The 22,781-nt window shown below is 45.2% G+C and overlaps 1 protein-coding gene and 1 long non-coding RNA gene across 6 annotated transcripts in view; one reads left to right on the top strand and one right to left on the bottom strand.

Moving 5' to 3' along the window:
- The first annotated feature begins 251 nt into the window (after positions 1-251).
- LOC121018352 (uncharacterized) overlaps positions 252-22,781 on the top strand; it is a 35,162-nt gene continuing 12,632 nt past the window's right edge. Inside the window, exon 1 of the long non-coding RNA XR_005785157.1 lies at positions 252-644. This is a non-coding gene — a long non-coding RNA (uncharacterized LOC121018352). The remainder of the gene's footprint in view (positions 645-22,781) is intronic.
- The window catches only part of LOC121018328 (piggyBac transposable element-derived protein 1-like), a 29,874-nt gene continuing 13,365 nt past the window's right edge, over positions 6,273-22,781 (bottom strand). For 3 of the 5 annotated variants that reach the window (XR_005785135.1, XR_005785137.1, XR_005785136.1), the window contains exons 4-6: positions 12,238-12,334; positions 7,123-8,763; positions 6,941-7,080 (exon numbers count right to left, since the gene is read on the bottom strand). Coding sequence is in view for 2 of the 5 variants with exons in the window: in XM_040457051.1 (XP_040312985.1) it covers positions 6,843-6,894; positions 12,238-12,334 (149 nt within the window). In the remaining 3 variants the exon portion in view is untranslated. Of the gene's footprint in view, positions 6,895-6,940; positions 7,081-7,122; positions 8,764-12,237; positions 12,335-12,358; positions 12,677-22,781 lie in introns of those variants that run through there. The other 2 variants (XM_040457051.1, XM_040457052.1) reach the window with 2 other exon arrangements.

Below are 22,781 nucleotides of genomic sequence, written 5' to 3'. Positions count from 1 at the left end.
CATCTCAGGAGGCGAGGCAACAGGTGAGAAACCCATTCCTGCGGCAGGTGAGAAGTGGGACGGGGCCGGGAACTGGAAGGCTGGGGCCAGCCTGGCTTCCTACGGGAGGCCCGCTTTGGGGGAGTGGGGAGTGGGGCACTTCTTCCTCCTCCACTGGCCGCCCGCGAGGAGGCCAAAGAGCGGACACAGCCTCCGAGCAGCCTAGAGCGGCAGCGGAGGTGGCCGGGCGTGCGCCGGGAGGGGGTCCGGAGCCTCGGTGGTAGCCCCGCCGCGGCCGGGTGAGCGCGGGCCTCGGCCCCGGGGTGACGGCACGGAGCGCTAGGGTGCGCGCCCGCGGGCCGCGTGGGCATGACGCGGTGCCTCCCTGGGCTCCGAGCCGTGTCTGGGAGGAGCGCTAACCCCCTCAGGCGGCCGGGCCGGACTTTCGTCCCTACGGCCCTCCTAGAGCGGAGGGCGCGCGTTGCGGGCTGCTCCCCGTGGGCTGGCGTGGAGGTCGTGTCCCGTGGTCGCTGCTGGGGACGACATCGCCGGCCGGACTCGCGCATGGCCGAGAGTGACGAGCGGCTCCCCGCGCATGTGCCGGCGCGCTTGCCGTTCGCGTCTACCGCTTGAGGTTTTCCTCGAGGGCGTCCCAGCCCATGTCTGTGAGTGCTGCTACTTACATGTGGCGGCGTATGTTTACACGGTGTAATATTCTGTGTGTGTGTGTGTGTGTGTGTGTGTGTGCACCTACCAGACGTACATGTGCGTGGTCACTGCGCTCGGGCGTCCTCCCTGCTTTATAGAACACACCTCCTTTATCACGCACTTCGGTATGTGATCTCCTTCAATTAAACGATGATGGTAAAAGTGTACTTTATTATGCCTACGCACCCATGCTTCCCGCTTTGTGTTTTGGATACTGACCCTTTACGGGATATGTCGTTTGTAAATCTCTTCCATTCATTGTTTTGTCTCTTAGATGGTTTCCTTTGCTGCACAGGAGCAGCACGTGCTCCCAGTAGTTTATTTTTGCTTTAGTTTCCCTTGTCTCGGTAGACACATCGAGAAATATTTTGCTGCCACCAAGGTTGAGAAATTACTGCCTATGCTCTTAACCTAGGATTCTTATGGTTTCAGATCATATATTTACGTCCTTAATTTATCTTGGGGGCATATTTTCATCTGTGGTGAACAAAGGTCGTCTGGTTTTATTCTTTTGCATGGAGCTGTCCAGTCCCAACACCATTTGTGAGGAGACTTTTTTCCATTGTATATTTTTGCCTCCTTTGTCGAAGTTTAATTGACCATATAATTTTGGATTTCTTTCCTGGATCTCTATTCTGTTCCAGTGCTTTATATGTCTGTTTTTGTGCCGGCACCATACTGTTTCAATTAGTACAGTTAGGGAGAATAGCTTGAAATCTGGGATCGTGACACCTCCAGGTTTGTTTTTTCAACGTTTTGGCTATATGGGGTCTTCTGTGGTTCCTATACAAATTTTAGGATTATTTGTTCTGGTTCCGTGAAAAATGCTGTTGGTGTTTTCATAGTGGTTGCATTAAGTCGGTATATTGCACTGGGTAATATAGATCTTTTAAGAGTAATTGTTCTCCCGCTCCAGGAACGCTCATGTTTTATTTATTTTTGAGAGAACACGTGTGTGCAAGCAGGGGAGGGGCAGAGAGGGAGGGAGACACAGCATCAGAAGCAGGATCCAGGATCCCAGCGGTCCAGTGCCAGATGTGGGGCTCCAACCCACAAGCCATGAGATCATGACCTGAGCTGGTGCTTAACTGAGCTGCCCAGGCTTCTGGGGAGCATGGACTGTTTGTTTGTGTCATTGTCAGTTTATTTCACCAGTGTTCTTATAGTTTTCAAAGTACAGCTCTTTTACCTCCTTGGTTAAGTTTGTTCCCAGGTATTTGATTGTTTTTGGTGTAATTGTAAATAGGGTTGTTCTAATTTCCTTCTACTGCTACTTCATTATAAGTGTATTGATTTTTGTTTTCTGCAACCTTACTGAATTCATCTATCAGTTCTAGTTTTCTGGTGGTGTCTTTAGGATTTACTCCATGTAGTGTCATGTCATCTGCAAATAGTGAAAGTTTTCCTTTTTCCTTACCAATTTGGATGCCTTTTATTTCTTTTTCTGGTCTGATTGCTGCCGCTAGGACTTTGAATGCTATGGTGAAAAAAGTGGTGAGAGTGGGCATCTTTGTCTTGTTTCTGATCTGAGGAGAAAAGCTTCCCCCCCCCCCCCACCGTTGAGTTTGATGTTAGCTGTGGCTTTTTCATATATAGCCTCTATTATGTTGAGGTATGTTCCCTCTAAACCTTCTTTGTTGAGGGTTTACACTATGGATGTCGTACTTTGCCAAATGCTTCTTCATCTATTGAAATGGGTCATATGGTTTTTACCCTTTGTCTTGTTGATGTGAGGTAGCATGTTGATTTGCAAATGTCAAACCACATTTGCATCTGAGGGATAAATCCCACTTCATTGTGATGCATACATTGTAAAATATATTCTTGGAATCAAATTTGCTAATATTTTGAAGATTTTTGTGTCTGTGCTCATCTGAGATATTGGCCTGTAGTTTTTCTTTTTTGGTTAGTGGTGCCTTTGTCTGTTTTGGTATCTGGGTAATGCTGGCCTCATAGAATGAATTTGGAAGCTTTCCTTCCTCTTTTTTTTTTTTTTTTTTTTTTTTTTTTTTTTTTTTTTTTTTTTTGCAATTGTTTGGAAGAGTAGGTGTTAACGCTTCTTTAAATGTTTGGTAGAATTCACCTGTGAAACCATGAGGCCCTTGACTTTTTTTTCTTGGGAGCTGATTACCAGCAATGAAATTTGAGTTTGTAATCATTCTGTTCAAATTTTCTATTTCTTCTTGATACAGCTTTGGGATGTTACATGTTTTTAGGAGTTCATGCATTTCTTCTAGGTTGTCCAACTTGGCATGTAATTTTTCATCATATTCTCTTAATCCTTTGTATTACTGTGGTATCGGGTGTCAGCTATCTTTTTTCCGATTGTGTTTGAGTCATTTTAGGAGTCTGGTTTAAGGCTTATCGATTTTTGTTGATCATTTCAAAGAAACCATCTCCTGGTTTCATTGATCTGTTTTGTTTTTTTTTATAGTTTTAATTTTTTTTTCTTAAGTAGTCTTCATGTTCAGTGCAGAGCCCAACACAGGGCCTGAACTCACAACCCTGAGATCAGTCCCTGAGCTGAGATCGAGTCAGATGCCTAGCCCACTGACCCACCTAGGTGCCCCTGCTGTAATCTTTCTTCCCTTTCTTCTACTGATGTTGGAATTGGCTTTTTTTTTTTTTTTCTTCTTCTGGCTCCCTTAGTGTAAGGTTAAATGGTTTTTGAGATTTTACTTTTTGTTGTAGGCTTGCATTGCTATAAACAAACCGCTTGTGCATTTCAAAGATTTTTGTCCTAAATGTTTTTATTTTCATTTGTTTCCATGCTTTTAAAAAAAATTTCCTCCATGATTGCTTGTGTGACCCATTCATTGTTTAGTAGCATGTTATTTAACCTTCTTTTATAGGTGTTCTTTCCAGATTTTTTTCATGGTTGATTTCTAGTTCCTCAGCATTGTGATGGGGGTGCAGGAAATGCATAGTATGACTTTGGTCTATTTGAATTTGTTGAAATTTGTGATCTATTTCGAATAGTGTTCTGGGTGCACTTGAGAATAAGTGCATTCTGCTGTTTTAGGATGGAATGTTGTAAATGTATTTGTTAGATCCATCTGATCCAATGTGTCGTTCAAAGCCACTTTTTCCTTGATGTTCTGTTTGGATGATCCATTCGTGTATAGGGAGTAATAAAGTCCCCTATTAGTATATTACTATGGCTACTTCCTTTATGTTTGTTACTAGCTTCTCTGTTTTGGTGATTATGATTATATAGTGTCCTTTCTTCTTGTAACAATCTGTATTTTAACACCTATCCCTTTCAGTTAGTGTTCTTGTATTTGAGGGGTAAATACCCCATAGTGCAATCCTTGAATCATAGGGCAATTCTGTTTTTAATATTTTGAGGAACCACTGTGCTTGTTTTTCATAATGGCTGCACCAACTTGCATTCCCAGCAACAGTGCAAGAGGGTTCCTTTTTCTCCACTTCGGCAAGGACACTTATTTTTTGTGTTAATTTCTTGTTAATTTTAACCATTTTGAAAGGTGTTAGGTGATACCCCATTGTACTTTTGATTTGCATTTCCCTGATGGTGAGTGATGTTGAGCCTCTTTTCATGTTACTGTTGACCATCTCGATGTCTTTTTTGGAGAAATGCCTGTTCATGCCTTCGGTTTCTGTTTCATGGTGTTTGTTTTGGTCTTCTGCTTATTAGAGTATTTGTTTTGTTGGTCTTGAGTTGTAGAAGTTCTTTATATATTTTGGATAGGTCATTTGCAAATATCTTCTCCAATTTAGTAGGTTGCCTTTAAGTTTTGTTTTCTTTGCTGTGCCGAAGCTTTTAATTTTGATGTAGTCCCAATAGTTTGTTTTTGCTTTTATTTCCCTTGCTCTGGAGAACAATGCTGCTATGGTCAGTGTCCGAGAAATTACTGCCTGTGTGCTCCTTTAAGATTTTTAGGGTGTTAGGTCTCACGTTTAGGTCTTTAATCCATTTTTGAGTTTATTTTTGTGTATGGTCCTCCAGGGGCACCTGGCTGGCTCAGTTGGTAGAGTATATGGCTCTTGATTGTGAGTTTGAGCTCCACATTGGGTGTAGAGGTTACTTTAAAATAAAATCATGGGACACCTGGGTGGCTCAGCTGGTTGAGTACCCTAATCTTTAAAAAAATTTTTTTTTAATTTTATTTTTTGAGAGGCAGAGACAGAGCACATGTGGGGGGGGGGGGGCAGAGAGAGAGGGAGACACAGAATCCAAAGCAGGCTCCAGGCTCTGAGCTGTCAGCAGAGCCAGATGCGGGGCCTGAACTCACAAACCATGAGATCATGACCTGAGCTGAAGTCGGATGCTCAACTGACTGAGCCACCCAGGCACCCCAAGTACCCTACTCTTGATTTAGGCTCAGGTTAGGACTCCACAGTTGTGGGATCAAGCCCCACATTGGGTTCTGCACTAAGAAAACCTTTAAAAATATTTTAAGTAACATCTATACCCCAAGATCAAGAGCAATACGCTCTATCAACCTAAGCCAGCCAGGCATCCCCAAAATAAAATTTAATTTTTTTAATTAAAAAAAAATTTATATCCAACTTAGCATATATCACAACAGTGATTTCAGGAGTAGATTCCTTAGATTGCTTTAGCTATTTGAGGTCTTTTATTTAGAAAATCTTGGGTTTTTTTTCTAGTTCTGGAAAATGCTATTCATATTTTGGTAAGGATTGCATGAAATCTATAGATTGCTTTGGATATTTATAGATGTTTTAACAGTATTTGTTCTTCCAACCCATGAGCATGGAATATCTTCCATTTGTGTAGTCTTCAATTTCTTTCATCAATGTTCTATAAATTGCAGAGTACAGGTCGTTCACTTCCTTGGTTAAATTTGTTACCTACGTACGTATTATTTTTGGTGCAACTGTAAATAGGACTATTTCTTTCTGCTAGCTCATTGTAAGTGTATAGAAATGCAGATTTCTGTGTATTGATTTTTGTATATTGCTTCCTTACATATTATCAGTTCTAGTAGGTTTTGGTGGAGTCTTTAGGGTTTTCGATACATAGTGTCATGTCCTGTGCAAACAGTGAGTGTTTTACTAATTCCTTACCAATATGGATACCATGGATACCTCTTATTTATGTCATCTAGTTGTTCTGGCTAGGACTTCTCAGTGCTATTTTGAATAAAAGGGGTGATAGCAGACCTCCTTGTCTTGCTCCTGATCTGAGGAGAAAAGCTCTGTTTTTCACATTATGTTGGCTATGGATTTTTCATATAAGGCCTTAATTATGCTGATATATTCCCTCTAGACCTGCTTTGCAGAGGGTTATCATGAATCAGCCAATGTACTTTGTCAAATGCTTTTTCTACATCTATTGAAACGGTCACCTGGTTTTTATCCTTTCTTTTATTGTGATGTATCACATTGTTTTGTGAATACTTAACCACACTTGCATCCTGGGAATTAATCCTGCTTGATAGTAGTGTATGATTTTTTAAAATCTGTTGGATTCAGTTTGCTAATATTTTCTTGAGGATTTTTGTGTCTGTGTTCATCAGATATTGGCCCTTAGTTCTTTTTTTTTTTTTTTTTTTTTTTTGGTGGTGTCTTTATCTGGTTTTGGCATCAGGGTAATGCTGGCCTCATAAAATTAATTTGGAAGTTTTCTTCCTATTCTATTTTTGGAATATTTTGGGAAGAGTGGGTATTCATTCTTCTTTAAATGTCTGGTAGAATTTTCCTGTGAAGAACTTTCCTGTGAAGTTGTGTGGCCCTGGACTTTTGTTTTCTGGGAGTTTTTTGATTACTTATTCAATTTCATTTCTGGTGACTGGTCTGTTCAAATTTTCTATTCTTTTGCTTCGGGAGGCTAGGTTTCTAGGAATTTGTCCATCTCTTCTAAGTTGTCCAGTTTATTGGCACATATGTTTTCCCCAACTGATTTCACAGGGGCTTTATGTCAGCTTTACTCCTAACTTCTTTTCCTGATGGTGCTGTTGTTACCTGATTTGCTTCATATTTCATCATTTTTCTCAGTTTTCAAAGGCACTGCTTCACTTCCAGTTTTTCCTCTGTAGCACTCTTCTTCAGCATGCTTGCCTGGCCCTTCTCTCCTATGCACCATCTGATCCAGTTTTATACTAAAGCTGAGGTCTTCAGCCTCTTATCACCTAAGGTTTTAAGATCATCTGTACATCATGAGTCCCGCCTTAATTTTTCAATTGTAGATTCAGCATCAGTCTTTGGATATTATGGCATTGCCTGAATTAAAAAAAAAAAACAACAAAAATAAAACCTCCACAAAGAATTAAAGAGACACAATTTCCTTCTTTCAATGCACAAATTAATCCAAGTTATTTCCCACATGTTTCACACCAAAATTAGTCATAGAAAAAGGTGTAGCACTCAGTCAATACAATTTTTTAAATTACTTCTTTGAAACTTTACATAGGTCATAGATACGACTTTTTAAAATGTTAATTTCATTACATCAGGTTTGCTTTGGAAGGGTACAATCTGATATATACCTGTGATTTTATCTTGTTAATACTAGCATTATGCGCATTTTATCTGCCTTAATCTGATAGATTAGCATTGTTCTCCAAGTAGAAATGTGCAACATATCTCCGAAAATCCAAGAGGTCTAGAGAGGTATCTGGGTTACAGGCTCTGTGTAGCTGCCATGCATTGTTCATGGCTACATCAATTATGTAGCTCACTAAAATTGAGTACCATTTTTTGCTTCTTATTCTCACCCTGTATTTGGAAATGATTTCATCCATTTTAGCTACACCTTCCTTGCATTCATCATACAATTTCACTATAGACGGTTGAGCTATCTGATGGATCTCCTCATCATCGGCACAACAACTTAGCTCACTGGCCGGTTCTATGCCTACGGCATTGGAGCACAGACTGATGATGCCATCTCCATGCCAACGACACAAAATTATCTCCTCCTTTTCTTCGACTTGGAAATCGAAATACCCCTTCTTCATTTTTTTCATATGTTCTACATTCATAAGGGGACATTTTTCAGTCCTGTTCTCACGAATTGTTCCTGTTGCCCTCACGCCTTTCTTCTTCAAGGCTGAAACCAATTTGACACTTGTAAAGAAGCTATCAAAACACAGGTGATAGGGATATTGGCCTCTCTCTAAAAGGACATCAGCAAAATGCATCACTAGATTTCCACCTAAACCAAGGTTAAGATCCTTATCCACCATCACAGATGATTCTTCTTGATGGGGCTCAAACCAAACCAGATAACCCTGTGTGGTTGTGCCACACCAAATTTTATAGCCAATTCTAATAGGTTTCCCATTCAGGAATTGGTCACTATCAAAGCATTCACACATTGTCTTATCAAAATAATAGTGTTCTTCAAGGGGAGCATAGAGGAGGAAATTTCTATTCATTTGCTTTATGAGAGGCCTCAACTTTGTAAACTTATCTTTTTGATCTAGGTGGTTGTTATCTGCAAAATGTAGGTATGAGAAAATCAATTCAAATCTGTCCCTTCTAATTGCATCCTTGACTAGGTTCTGATCGGTATCCGAGATTTCCCAATACATTCCCCTTCTGGGACGCCTCACAAATCCACTCAAAAGCAAGATCCCAAACAGACACCTTATTTCCTGAACTGTGACTTCCAAGTTGACATTTTTCTGAGATGCATAATTATTGGTTTCATTGACAATCAAGCTGAATGTTTCGTCATCAAAAAATAATTCAAAGAGTTCTACTGGGTTCAACTTTTCACTTTTGAGATTCAAAAGTCCAGAATCCAGTGCTGACCAGCTTGGAAAGTTGGGTTTAAGATCTCTTTTGGTCCAATTCTTCTCTGGGACGTTTGATATCTTTAGCCTTTTTGGAGCAGGGTGGGCCTCAGGCTTGTTCTCTTCTTCTACATCTGAGTCACCAGAAAATGCAAGGCCTTGGAGCAGTTCACTCACTCGAGCTTTGTCCTTTTTTCTCCCTTTTCGGGTAATGTCTCCTGCAGCATATTCCAAGGAGGAGATGTGCATTCGGGCCCACAAGTCACCTGGGTGACGGTCCTTCAGGGTGTTCATATGTACAACTGTCCTGTCAGTACAGATTGAGGTACCAGGTGGCTGGAGCATACAATCTCTGGAAATGAAAAAATTACCATATTATAAAAATCCTTAGTCTTCCTCACCATGACATCATGAATCTGGTGACACCTAAGTATTCTTCTGCAAAGACTACCCCCTTCTCACTCCTAGGACTTTGGCCAGACCTAACACTGGGGGCCTCCCTCCCAGTAGCTGTTGAGTCTGAAACAAGGAACTGGGCAGCTGAGGGCAGTGCCTCCCCCATCTTCAGGAGCGAGTGGCAAACATCCCATGTTCCTTTGGGCCCAAGTTGAATCACCCCAGCCTCTACAGTGGGAGATGGGCCGAGTCCTCTGCTTCAGGGCTTCCCTGTCCAGTTGAGCTTCCGTCAGTAACGAAGCTGAGGGTTTCCAGAATCCTTTTACTCCTGTAGCTCTATCAATTGACTCTAAACCTGGACCAAGAAGGAGGTTATTTACTGGGCTTCTTCACACCTCTCACAGGATTTCTGAACACGGAAGGATCTACATTCATCTGGTGGACACTCTGCTCTGGGGAGAAACTCAAACTTCCTGCCTTTGAACTGATTTTTATGGGGTTACAAGGAAGCAAGCTAAAGTTACCAAGATGAAACCAACAGGACATTAAACAGTCTAGTTCTAAAAGACTGAAGGGCAAAAAGCAGTGAAGGGAATAGAATTCACACTACATGTATTGACTCATTTCCTTAAAGCCTTTATCATCTGAGGTGTCTCCAGTGTGCTTGTCTGGCCCATTCAACACACCACCCATCCTAGGGTTCCCAAATACTCTCAACTGCAGGGACCCTCCTCGGCCCTGTTGTCATGCTCAATCGCTACCCTCGCATCTCACCAACTCCTCCCTTCCCTCCCTACTTGTGGACCTCACCTCCCTACTTGTGGACCTCATGATCCATCACAGCAGCCCCTCTCAGGCCAGGCTCATCAACCCCCTGCTGCGGTGTCCCTCCTCTAGCCCCAGACCAGCAAAACTTCACCCAGTGGAGACCCTGGCTGGTTCTTCTCCATCCACACCCCAGAGCGAGCAGGGCCGCAGATATCCCACGAGGGACACTGCCGCTCCTTCCCTCTTGCCCCTTTATCCCCTTTCCCCACACTCCACATCTAGGTATCCGCAAACAGAGCCTTATTTCCTACTCCAAAGAGGACCATTTCTCAGGTAGAAACCTGCTCATTGAGACGGTCTGCCTTCCATGGATCCTGTAACTCCTCCCAGTCTTCTCCAACCCTGTCTGGGCACAGGCACATTCACTTCTCTGTCTGCTTTCTCTCCATCTCCTCTGCATCTAGCAAATTCCTGCCTGGTGCCCGAGTCTTGTTTCAGAGGTCAGTGCTCTGGGACGCCTCCTCCAGCATCCCAGGTCTCGGCCGGGTGCCTCTCCATACCCACAGCACAGGCACATGTCCCGCTGCACTGTGGTTCTGTCTGCTCCGCTGTGCCCTCACATGACCCACTGCAGGTGGGGGTCTCTGTGACACAGGCCTCTGAATACAAGTGATAAAATGCTTCCTGAATGAGTAGAAGAAAAAAATATCTAAGTTGGAAACTTCTAAAGATGTGCCTGGAAAACGGTCTTGTCAACCAAACTCTCTTGACCTCTCCTATCAGTTCATCCTGGATTCTCCAAACCAAGTTCTTGATGCATACCTCTGTCTAGTTCACCTTGACCTGTGACACCCAGAGAAAGCTTCCCTAATTACCTGCTTCATGACAGTGGCAGAGTCGGGGACTTTCCTGCCAATGCCCCTTGCCCTCTTCCCTTTAGCCAGTCAGAGACCCCGTTCTGGGGGCAGCAGTGCGTCCAGGTAAAGGCATGAATTGGTCTAAGCCAGGCATAGTAAGTAATGCATTCCCCTTTCCTTGGTACCCCCCGTCCCCAGCTTCTCTTATAGCCAGAGGTGGTCACAGAAGTCCATTTCTGCCCGTGAGGAACGGGGGAGGGCGGGGGGAGACCTCTCCTTTCGTGGTGCCAGGAACAAACAAGGGGAAAGATGCCCTCCTACCTCCTTTCTGTACTCGAGCTGCAGGGACCGTCATGGTCCTCGGTCAGAAACCAGCACACTAAGGATGGTAGAACAAGAGACCAAGAGCCTGGATCCTTCGGTTTGAGAACTGAGTAATGACAAATGCTGGAAGGGTGTGAACCCTCTACTGAGCCGAGTACAGGTGGGGTGTTCTTCTCAGAAGTCAAGTCGGCAATACTGAGCTAACTTTAGTAAAACACACGCTACGACTCGGAGTTCTGTTCCTAGGTGTTTGTCCCAAAGAAGTGCTCGCACAGGGGGCACGTAGAGGCTGTTCCGTGCAGCAGTGTCCCTGCTGACGGGGACCTGGAAGCAGCTGGGTGACCATCTCTGGGGAAGCTGACAGGCCATAGATGTACGTTACAGATAGTATGTGGCAGCTGTAGGTAAAGGAGTAGATGTGTGCAGATAGCTCCTAAAACGTTATGCTGAGTGAGAGAATATTCACAATACCATTTAAGTAGTTTAAAACATTCACATCAAAGTGCCTATTTTTGACAAATATTGACAATGGGTACACATTATGGCCCTAAATGGTAGAAGGAAAGGAGAGGTAGTAGTGGGGGGAAAAGTGGGAAAGAAAGTGTGTAAGTGTGTGTGTGTGTGGCTGGGCAGGGGTAGTGGTGGGGAGATGCTGAGTCAGTTTCTGTTCACTGAAGTTAAACGTCTGACAGGCACAATATATTCCTGTTTTGCAGTTAGAATGGTCACAAAACGTGTCTGGTAGAGCTTGGTTCGGACCTCAAAAGCTTTATGAAAAATTTCACTTCTCTTAACCTTTAAGACCTTTCCATTTTCACTAAGATTTAGCCCCATTTCCCTGAGATGAGCAAGTGTCCCCCCACCCCAGGCTTCAAGCTAATTGTCCCATGATGTTTTCTTCCTCCTCTGTGCTCATCTCGGAGGAGCCAATGGCCTCACCCAATCCAACCCCGCCTTTGATCAGGTCCTTCCCTCTCTGCTTTAGGAGCATCTGCGCTACATCTCCCTCCCTTCCCTTTCCCCTTTTTCCTCCACATCCGAGGCTTAGTAAGTACCTACTACTATCTTTAATTTCCGCTTCATCAGCCACTTTCCTGGTAGTTCTTGTTCAGGACTCTCCCAGTGTTCTTCGTTTCTCCACTGCCATGATAGCCCTCACTCTTGTCTGAATTCTCTTCCTTTTCTGGCTTTTCTTCTCTGTAGCTCCACCAAGACAGAAGGGAACCCAGGGAACGGTGGCCAGGCAGGGTGAACAGTCAGGATAGGATTCCTGGGGGCAACTGTGTACCAACCGAAGGTTTTGTATAATGAGGATACGGACCGGTCCCGTTCCTGGCCCGGGGCCTCCTACCATTCCTGAAGGGAGAGTAGTTCTCTTCCTGTATTCTTCCAGGGAAGCAGCTTTGACCAACTAGGTTCTCTGGTCACTCCAATTTGTTCTTACAGCTGCAGGATCAGTTCCACTTAACATGGACACTCACCTGTTGGGTGCTCCTGAGGCCTCAGCACCTTGCTGTATCTCTTCAAAAGTTTCTTGCTTTGCATTAAACAATCCATCTTTACTTACAGCTTCTTCCGCTAAAATAAGAATATAAATGTCATCATCTGCATTTTCCCCCCCCAATTCAATATCCAGAGGGAATAGGATTTTCAAATTAAAATAATCATCAGGTGCCCCAGAAGTGCCGTCACAGCCAGTCCTACAAAGTGTGGCACAGCATGGGAAGATAATAAGAAACGTCAGTTAGCTGGAGAGGATGTCTGACAAGGCAAAGCAAATTTAGAGAAAACTCTACTTGGACAATAGTATTCGCAGAGAGTGAGGAGAACTTCCTCCGATATGAAGAAGGGATCAGGCAGAGGAGTTTGTGAGACTTCCAGACACGAAGAGCTGTCTGAAGACGACAATGACAGGGAACCCTTTACAGGGAAGAAAATGGGAAGCAAGGCAGGACTCGTGAGAAATGATCAGGGAAGACAACAAGAGTCATTAAGCTGCCTGAGGGGGAGGGATGCAAAATGGTCAAGACGGAGAAGTGTGCAGGCAGAGGGCAGAAGCGGAAGGAAAAGCAAGGGTCTGGAGGGCATGTGGGCTCCCCGGGGCCAGGTCAGAGTTAATGATGGGACAGGGGAGCAGCCCAAGGCTGTCACTACTTAGCAGATGGAAGTCTGTAACCTTCTGAGCTGAGCTCCCATAGAGGAGCGCTCTCTCCTCTGAGCCGGACTCAGAAGGGGCCATTCTGGGAAATCGGCAAAGGACAGCCTCTTGGGGTCCTCGCTGTGGTGAGGACAGGGGTCCAGCTGTGAAGGGTGGTGGCTTCCACACCGTAGACCGGTGGTGCCAAGACCGGGACCATCCTTGCCTCTCTCCTGGGCTGTGGGGGTCGGCAGCAGTCCAGAGGGTTCTCTGGCTGGGAGGTCCCTTGTTCTGATCTCTGCCTTCACATTATAAGGACACCAGTGACCAGCCCTGGGGCCCTCCCAGATCCTGTACAACCTCATCTTCACTTGCTTATACCCACAGCGTGTCTTTCAAGATCAGACCACACTCATAGGTACCTACAGTTAGGGACGCAGATCTTTCAGGGGGACACGGTTCAACCCACACCGTCAGTTACATTGATTGAAAATCCTGTAAGTTTTACTTCCTATACAATTCTTTTCATAAGAGTAAATTAAGAACAGAAGACTCTGGGCTCAACAGGATCAGGGACCAAGTGAGGAGAGGACCCCACAGGCACATGTTTTGAGAAAACTGAGGTAGCGACACAGGACTTAAATTTTAAGTAAATGACTAGGAAAATGATTGAACCACCGTGAGATCAGGGAAAAAAAGGGTCCTCTGTGGCATGTGAAGTTCTGATGACAGAACTCCCATTACCATCGTGACGGTGAGGTCTGTGCAGGAACACCAAGAACCTAAAGGAGCGTGAGGAGGAGCTCCCAAAATAAAGCATCCGGCCCTGAGCCTCAAAGGAGCGGAGGCACAATCTGCGACCAGGCATCTCCCTGCCGGCCCTCCCTCCCTCCAGACGTGGACGTGCCTCCCCCACACGGTACAGAATGAGGCAGCAGCCGGTCACTGGAACGAGCCCCTGCACGAGGCATGCGTGGTCTGCTCTCGTCACAAGGGGAACGTGGGGGGCTGGTGCCACCCAGAAGCTCCCACAGGTGAGGACTGCTACCCACATGCCCGTGAGCTGGGAGGAGACAGGAGTCCCGCGTGAGACCTGACAGCCTTGACGAGCGCCTCTTGTGGGGGCCCGGCCTGCACACCTTCTGTGTGGTGAACATCCCCCATCGCCGTGTCCGCTTTGCCAGGGAGCCTACCATTCTGAAACTTCAGGGCCTGCCATCCACACAACTGAGTGCTTATGAACTGGTCAAGTGCTTTACGGTGATGCACCGGTACATATCAGAGAAGGGAGAAGCTAGTGCTAAAGGAGAAATTAAGCTGAGAACAGATACAAGGCCGGGGGAAACGGGAAAGTAGAAAAGAGGAAGAATTGTGGTGACAGGGAAATAAAGACCCCCCCCCCCCCCCGCCAGACACAAATACAAGTGACATTAGCGTGAGGTAAAAATGTTAGGAATGTGCCACATAGGAGCGGATTCCAGAACGACCGACAATAAGTGGGGCACCTTGGGGGGGGGGGCTCAGCCAGTTAAGCGTCCGACTCTTGATCTTGGTGTGGGTCATAGGATCCAGCCCCGGGTCGGGCTCTGTGCTGGGCCTGGAGCCTGCTTGAAATCGTCCCTCTCCCCGACACTCACACGCGCTCTCACAAAAAAGTAAGCTACACTACCCACGAAACTAATGTAACATCACATGTTAACTACGCTGGAGGTAAAATTAAAATAAATAAAAAATTTCAAAGGCATGTAAAGTCAGGGGCACCTGGCTGGCTCAGTTGATAGAGTATGTGACTCTTAATCTCAAGGTCATGAGTTCAGAGCCTACTTAAAATAAAAATTCTAAAATAAAGGCACATAAAGCCAAACAGACCTTTGTTGATTGACTGCTTAATCAATGACCCATTAATTAACTTGCCCAGGTCCCACCGTTGGCAGATGGCAGAGCTGCAATTCAGACCTCCACCTATCTTTCTTCTTGTCTTTCTGGAATGTTTTCCTCCTGTCCTGGAGCCTGGCGCCAGAATGCTTCTCTCATCTGAAGGATGCCAGGAATGAAAGTAGGTTGGGGGCTGCACGTGGCTCTCCCAGACCCTCCGTTCACATCACCTTTAGGCCATCGTGCTGTCTGGTCTTGACCCTGATGGACAATCCTAAGGCCTTGGCTGCTGGGGCAACCACACCACTGAGGCAGGCACAACTCTAGCCTGCTCAGTTGAGAGAGTGAAGGATTCCAGTTTGGAGGCTAAGGCCTAAACCACTGCCCTTTAATGGAGGCAGGGATCACACCATTCAAATGCCGATATATTGTACCACAATGTGAAACCCTTGACCACTATCTCCTCCTAACTGCTCTGCTGCCTCCGCATCTAAGTTCAAGATAACAGAAAATTGGATTCCTTGGATAATGCAAGAGGCAATTTTGCAAATCACCCTGAGCTAAGAAGAGGCACCAGAATACTACAAAATCAGTTACTGCCTAATGAGATTCTGTGGTCAAGTTCTGTTTTTAAGGCTCACACCTGAATACTGACAGTAAGAAGAGGGGTGTCTAAAAATTCTCAGAGGAGGCACAGTTCCCTCTTTCAACCATCTGACCATCGTTTGGGTACACGGGAGGGAGGGAAGGAAGGGTAGAATTTTCTGGTAAAGACAGCTAAGAACTATGCGAGTATGGGGGCTATGTCATCTGACAATGAGGCCATAGAATTGGCAGGCAGAGAACAGGACACAGGCAAGAAAGAACTGAAGGCCACGAACCAGTCCTATGTGGCCCCCAAAGGAATGAAGAGACAAACTCAGCAGAAGCCAGAACACTCATCAGCATCAGCTAGTAACTGAGCTTCGACTATATGCACAGCAGTGGGCCTGGAGCAAAGGAGGTACAAGCGAAGGAGTTTGCTCTCAGTGGGTTGGGTTTACAGACTGACCAGAGAAAGAGAATGTAGACAAACTGGGTTTGCTGGCAAAAGAACGGAGTTAGACTGCTGGGAAGATGGCACTCACCTCGTTTCTTGGACACAACTACCTAACACTCATCATAGTGTAAATGCCCCAGAAAGCAACCCGAAGGCTGGCAGAACAGAGCCACAACTCAATGTAAAGAAGAGGACACATCGAAGAAGGTAGAAAGGGTGAAGATACAGTGAGGAGCTAATACCCACAGGACTCTCCCCGGGGTGGGGGCACCTGCAGGCACAGGGAGGGTAGACAGACAATCACAGGGTTGCCCATGTGGGAAGATGAAGCCTCATAACATTTGGCTTTGAAAACCAGAGGGGCCGAATTTCAAGATTCTTACAACCAGCAGAACTTAAAATCTGGAATTTTAAAAATCACCGGGCTTGGGGCACTTAAGTGGCTCAATCGGTTGGTTCATCATCCAACTTCAGCTTGGGTCATGATCTCATGGTTTGTGGGTTCAAGTCCTGCGTCAAGCTCTCTGCTGTCAGTGCTGAGCCGGTTTCTGATCCTCTGTCTCCATCTCTCTCTCTGCCCCTGCCCCACTTGTATCCCTGCCTTCTCTCTTTCAGAAATAAACATTTAAGAAAAAAACTCACCGGACTCCGCTCTGGGAAAGAATGGAGGCCAAGAGAAAACTAAGTCCCTGCCCTTAAAGAGACGACACAACAGCCCATGGAGATTCAGCATAGAAGCAGCAGTTGGAAAAACACCTGGGGCCTATGGGAGGCAGAGTTCTTTGCTAAGCTCAGAGCATGTCTGCAGGGACAGAACCCTGGAAGACCACCCCCCAGGGACAAAGGAGCCAGCAGGTGCCATCTCTCTCCCCCAGCCCCCAGGATAGACACAGGGAGACCTGCGGCAGCTAGTGCAGCAGTAACAGTCACTACCTAACTTCCTTACACCTCACCCTGCACTTTGGGGGATCTGAACCCTCCAACCAGGCCTGCCCCAGCACTGTGGGTACCCTCCCCAGAGGACCGTCGAAAACCTTGCTAACACCACCTCTCCCCAACTCGCAAATGTGATGGATCCGCCTCTTCCAACCCAGCTGGCCTCAGTCTCCATTCACAGAGGGCTGTGCACAAAACCTTAGTAAAGCTGCACCTTGGGGATCCACCCCTCCACTACACTTGTGGCCAGAGCCCATCCAAACCGGGGCCACAGGCATGGCAGCATGCAAGCAGCCCAAATGAGCCACCGCCACTCCAGCGTGACTCCTGCTCCAGGGAGAGGAGAAGAGAGTCCTACGTACCACTCCAGGTATAGCCCCAGCAGTGGGCCGGGGGCAGAGAGCTGGTCTGGTCTGGTTGCAGGTCCCACCACCAACGAAAAGTTTCTCAGGTGACAACACAGGGAAAGTGCCCAACAGTTTCCTGCTACTGCATCTCTGGCAAACACCTGGTCTGACTCCATTCGTGCTCGATGCAGTCGCAAGCTGCTTCACTAACACCACAGGGATCCCAGAAGGAGTAGGGAGAGAAGAGAGGGAAGAAAATTTACTTGAAGAAATAATAGCTGCAGACTTCCTAAATGCAGGGAAGGAAAAAGAAATCCAGATCCAGGAGGCAAGAGATCCGCCCCAAAAACTCAACCAAGGAGGTCCACATCAAGACACATGATAAATAAAACAGCAAAAGGTCACGATAAGGACAGTTTTAAAAGCAAGAGGGTCAGCTGGGAAGATGGCACAGGAGACGGACCTTACGCTCGCCACGCCCCACATGAACAACTAGAGAATATCCACATCAGTGTATATAACCTGGAAGTTACCTGAAGACTGACAGAACAAACTCACAACTAAAGACCAAGAAGAGAGCACGCTGAAGAAGGCAGGAAGGGCAAGGATGCGGTCTGAGAGAGAAACAGACCAGACCATGGCCGTCCGTGGTGGGGAGGGAGCTGGTGGCAAGATGATGGGCAAAAACAGGCCTTCACACAGGGAGTCCACAAAAGAGAGGGCAAATTCCCATAACATCTGCCTCTGAAAGTGAGAGGGGCCAAATTTCTTGAGTTCTTATAACCAGTGGGACTCACATCCTGGAATTTTAAAAATTGGCAGGCTCAGTTCTGGGAGAGTCCGAAGGTATTAAGACGAGTCCCCACCCTTAGGGTGACAAACAGCCCGTGCAGGTACAGCGTGGAACGAACAGTCTGAAAAATGGCAGGGGCAGACAGGAGAGTGGTTTGCTCAACTCGGAACATGGCATGGAGAGACGGGTCGTAGGGAGACCCTCCAGGAACAAAGGAGCTGGCAGGTGTCACTTATCTCCCTCACCCCAGCATAAAAAGCAGCCACCTGAGGAACCAGTTCAGCTCCAACACTCTAAACATGACTTCCTTCCACCAAGCCCCCACCCCTACACGTGGTCAGAGCTGCCCTTTCTAGTCCTCCTCAGATTAGTCTCTGCACCCAGGGCCTCGGCCCGCAGAAGAGCTGCACAAACCCTGCCAACACATCTCCTGACAGTGCACTTTGTAGGACCTCAGTTCCGGCAGCGACCAGGGCAGGTCACCTTTCACAAGTGACCTTTCACACCCCTTGTTAAAACACACCCCACTCCCACTAGGGACTAAACACTGCACAGAAGAGGCAAAGAGAAGCTCTGCAGACAACTGGCTCGTGGAAAAACAGGCCAAGATTTAAAAGCAGAACACACACAAGAGACCTAGAAAACACTCCCTGGAGCACCAGGCCTAGGAACAGGGGACACTGCAGGGCAGGGCACTACCGGACCTCTCCTTCACAAGGCTCTTATCCTTAGGAGCGAGAGAAGTAGCTAACTTTCCTATCACACAGAAACACAGAGAACTGGAAAAAATGAGAAAGAGAAATACGTCCCGAACAAAAGAACAAGACCAATCCACAGCAAGAGACCTAAGTGAAATGGGTATAAGTAATATGCCTGATAGAGATTTTAATAATCCTAAAGATACTCACTGAACTTGAAAAAAAAAGTGGAGGACATCAGTGAGACCCTTAACAGAATGGCAAAAAAGAACCAATCAGAGATCAAGAACACAATTCATGAAATTAAAAATACACCTGAAGGACAAATAATCCAGTGAAGAAATGGGCAAAAGACACGAATAGACACTTCTCCAGAGAAGATCTCCAGATAGCTAATAGACACATGGAAAAAATGCTCAACATCACTTATCATCAGGGAAATACAATCAAAACCACAATGAGATACCACCTCACACCTGTCGGAATGGCTCACATTAACAACTCAGGCAACGACAGATGTTGGCGAGGATGCGGAGAAAGAGGAACCCTTTTGCGCTGCTGGTGGGAATGCAAGCTGGTGCAGCCGCTCTGGAAAACAGTGTGGAGGTTCCTCAAAAAATTAAAAACAGAACTACCCTACAACTCAGCAATTGCACTACTAGGTATTTATACAAGGGATACAAGTGTGCTGTTTCGAAGGGACACAGGCACCCCAATGTTTATAGCAGCGATGTCGACAATAGCCAAAGTATGGAAAGAGCCCAAATGTTCGACAGATGAACAGATAAAGATGATGTGGTATATATAATGCAGTATTACCCAGCAATCAAAAAGAATGAAATCTTGCCATTTGCAATAACATGGATAGAACTAGAGGGTATTATGCTAAGCGAAATTAGTCAGAGAAAGACAAATACCATATTGACTTCACTTGTGGAATTTAAGATACAAACAGATGAACATAAGGGAAGGGAAGCAACGTAATATAAAAACAGAGAGGGGGACAAAACATAAGAGACTCAAATATAGAGAACAAACAGGGTTGTTGGAGGGGTTGTGGGAGGGGAGATGGGCTAAATGGGTAAGGGGCACTAAGGAATCTACTCCTGAAATCATTGTTGCACTTTAAGCTAACTAACTTGGATGTAAATTTAAAATTAATTTTTAAAAAATAAGCACATTGTGAAGAAGAAAATACACTTGAAGGAATAAATAGCAGGCTAGTCGAAAAAGAGGAATGAATTAACAAACTGTAAGACAGAATAATGGGAAGTAACCAAACTGAGAAACGGAGAAGCAAATTATGCAAATTAAGAATCCTTAAGGAATTCAGTGGTTCTACCAAGCCTAACATTCATATTATAGGGATCTCAGAAGAAGAGATAGAAAGGAGGGAGGGCTGCCTGGGTGGTTCAGTCAGTTGAGAATCCAACTCTTGATTGCAGCTCAGGTCATGATCTCATGGTATGCTGGCCTGAGCCCCTTGTGGGGCTCCGTGCTGACAGTGGGGAACCTACTTGGGATTCTCTGTCTCTGCCCCTCCCTCTCCCCTGCTCATGCTCTCTTAAATAAGTAAACGTTTAAAAAAAGGAGAGGGGGGAGAAAATTGACTTGAAAAATAACTGAGGGGTGTCTCAGTGTCTCAGTCAGCTAACCACCCAACTCTTGATTTCGGCTTGGATATGATCTCATGGTCGTGGGATCAAGCCCTGCATTGGGCTCCATGCTGGGCATGGAGCCTGCTTGGGATTCTTTCTCTCCCTATCCCTCTGCTCCTCCCCAACTCGTTCTCTCTCTCAAAAAAAAAAAAAAAAAAAAAAAAAAAAAAATGCTGAAAACATCTCTAATTTGGAGAAGGAAACATATCCAGATAGATTCAGGAGGCACAGAGATCCTCCCAAGAATTTAACTCAAGGAGGTTGACACCAAGACACATAGTAATTAAAACAGCAAAGAGTAAAAAAAATAAAAAGGGCAAAAAGGAGTGACAAAGAAAAAAACTCTTACAAGCATCAAGAGAAGAGAGTTGCATACAAGGGAAACCTGATAAGGCTATCAGATTTTTCAGCAGAAATTAGCAGGCCAGAAGGGAGTGGCCTGATATTCAAAGTGCTGAACGGGAAAAATCTGCAGCCAAGAAAACTCTATCCAGTGAGGCTATCATTCAGAATAGAAGGATAGATATAGAGTTTCTCACAAACAAAAACTAAAGGAGTCCATGACCACTAAAAAAGTCCTGTAAGAAGTATTAAAAGGGATTCTTCGAGGGGCGCCTGGGTGGCGCAGTCGGTTGAGCGTCCGACTTCAGCCAGGTCACGATCTCGCGGTCCGTGAGTTCGAGCCCCGCGTCGGGCTCTGGGCTGATGGCTCAGAGCCTGGAGCCTGTTTCCGATTCTGTGTCTCCCTCTCTCTCTGCCCCTCCCCCGTTCATGCTGTGTCTCTCTCTGTCCCAAAAATAAATAAATGTTGAAAAAAAAATTTTTTTTAAAAGGTATTCTTCGAGTGGAAAGGAAAGACCATAAGAGTATGAAAAATAAAAAAAAAGAAAATAAGTAAAAACAAGTATATCTGTAAAAATCAGTCAAGAAAGAGATTAGTAAAATATGACACCATATACCTAAAACTTGAATGGTGGGAGGGGGAGAGGAATAAAGAATGAGTTCAAAACTAAGTGACCATCATCTTTAAATGCAGACTGCTATATGCAGAAGAGGTTATACACAAACCTAATGGTAACCACAAATCAAAGCCAGTCACAGATATGCAAAGAATAAAAGAAAGAAATCCAAATATACAAGAAAGAAAGCCAACAAGCCATGAAAGAGGGCAAGAGGAGAAAGGACGAAGAAAATCTATAGAAACAATCACAAAAAAGTAAAAAATGGCAATAAATACTTGTCTGTCAATAATTATGTTGAATGTAAACGGACTAAACAAATCCAATCAAAAGACATAAGGTGACATAGTAGATAAAAAAACAAGACCCATCTGTATGCTGCCTATAAGCGCCTACTAAAGGCTGCTGCAGATTAAAATTGAGGGGATGGAGGAACACTTATGAATAAAGCCAGAGTAGCAATACTTATATCGGACAAACTAGACTTTAAAACAAAGACTGTAGGGGCGCCTGGGTGGCGCAGTCGGTTAAGCGTCCGACTTCAGCCAGGTCACGATCTCGCGGTCCGGGAGTTCGAGCCCCGCGTCAGGCTCTGGGCTGATGGCTCAGAGCCTGGAGCCTGTTTCCGATTCTGTGTCTCCCTCTCTCTCTGCCCCTCCCCCCGTTCATGCTCTGTCTCTCTCTGTCCCAAAAATAAATAAACTTTCAAAAAAAAAAAAAAAAGAAAATTTAAAAAAAAAAAAAAAAAAACAAAGACTGTAAAAAGAGACAAAGAAGAGCACTATATAGTCAGGGCAAAATCCAACAAGAAGATATAACAATTGTAAGTATTTATGCACGCAACATGGCAGCATCCAAATACATAAAACAGTTAATAACAAACAAAGGAAATAAATGACAGTAATAATAGTGGGAGGGGGTTAACACCCTTTGTGCATTAATGCACTGATCATCCAAACACAAAATCATCAAGGAAAAACTGGCTTTGATGGACCAGATGGATTTAACAGACATATTCAGAACATTCCATCCTAAAACGCCAGAATACACATTCTCTCTTTTTTTTTAATGTTTGTTTATTTTTGAGAGAGAGAGAGAGAGAGTTAGAGGGCAAGCAGGGGAGGGGCAGGGAGAGGGGGAGATAGAATCCCAAGCAGGCTTCAGGCTGCCAGCACAGAACCCGATGCAGGGCTTGAACTCACAAACCGTGAGATCATGACCTGAGCCGAAACCAAGAGTTGAATGCTTAACCGACTGAGCCACCCAGGCACAACACACATTCTTTTCAATTACACACAGAACATTATTCCAGAATAGATCACATATTAGGCCACAAAACAAATCTCAAAAGATTCAAAAAGATCAAAGTCATACCATGCATCTTTTCTAACAACAATACTATATTACTAGAAATCAGGGCACCTGGGTGGCTCATTTGGCTAAGCACCTGATTCTTGATCTCCGTTCAGGTCTCAATCTGAGGGTTGTGAGTTTGAGCCCTGCACTGGGCTCCATGCTGGAAGTGAAGCCTAAAGAAAGAAAATAAAAGGGGCGCCTGGGTGGCTCAGTCGGTTGAGCATCCG

Source organism: Herpailurus yagouaroundi, unplaced genomic scaffold, assembly GCF_014898765.1.
Source record: "Herpailurus yagouaroundi ecotype Mexico unplaced genomic scaffold, PumYag 219, whole genome shotgun sequence".
Classification (NCBI taxonomy): Eukaryota; Metazoa; Chordata; class Mammalia; order Carnivora; family Felidae; genus Herpailurus; species Herpailurus yagouaroundi.
This window is presented reverse-complemented; position numbering and strand designations above follow the sequence as displayed.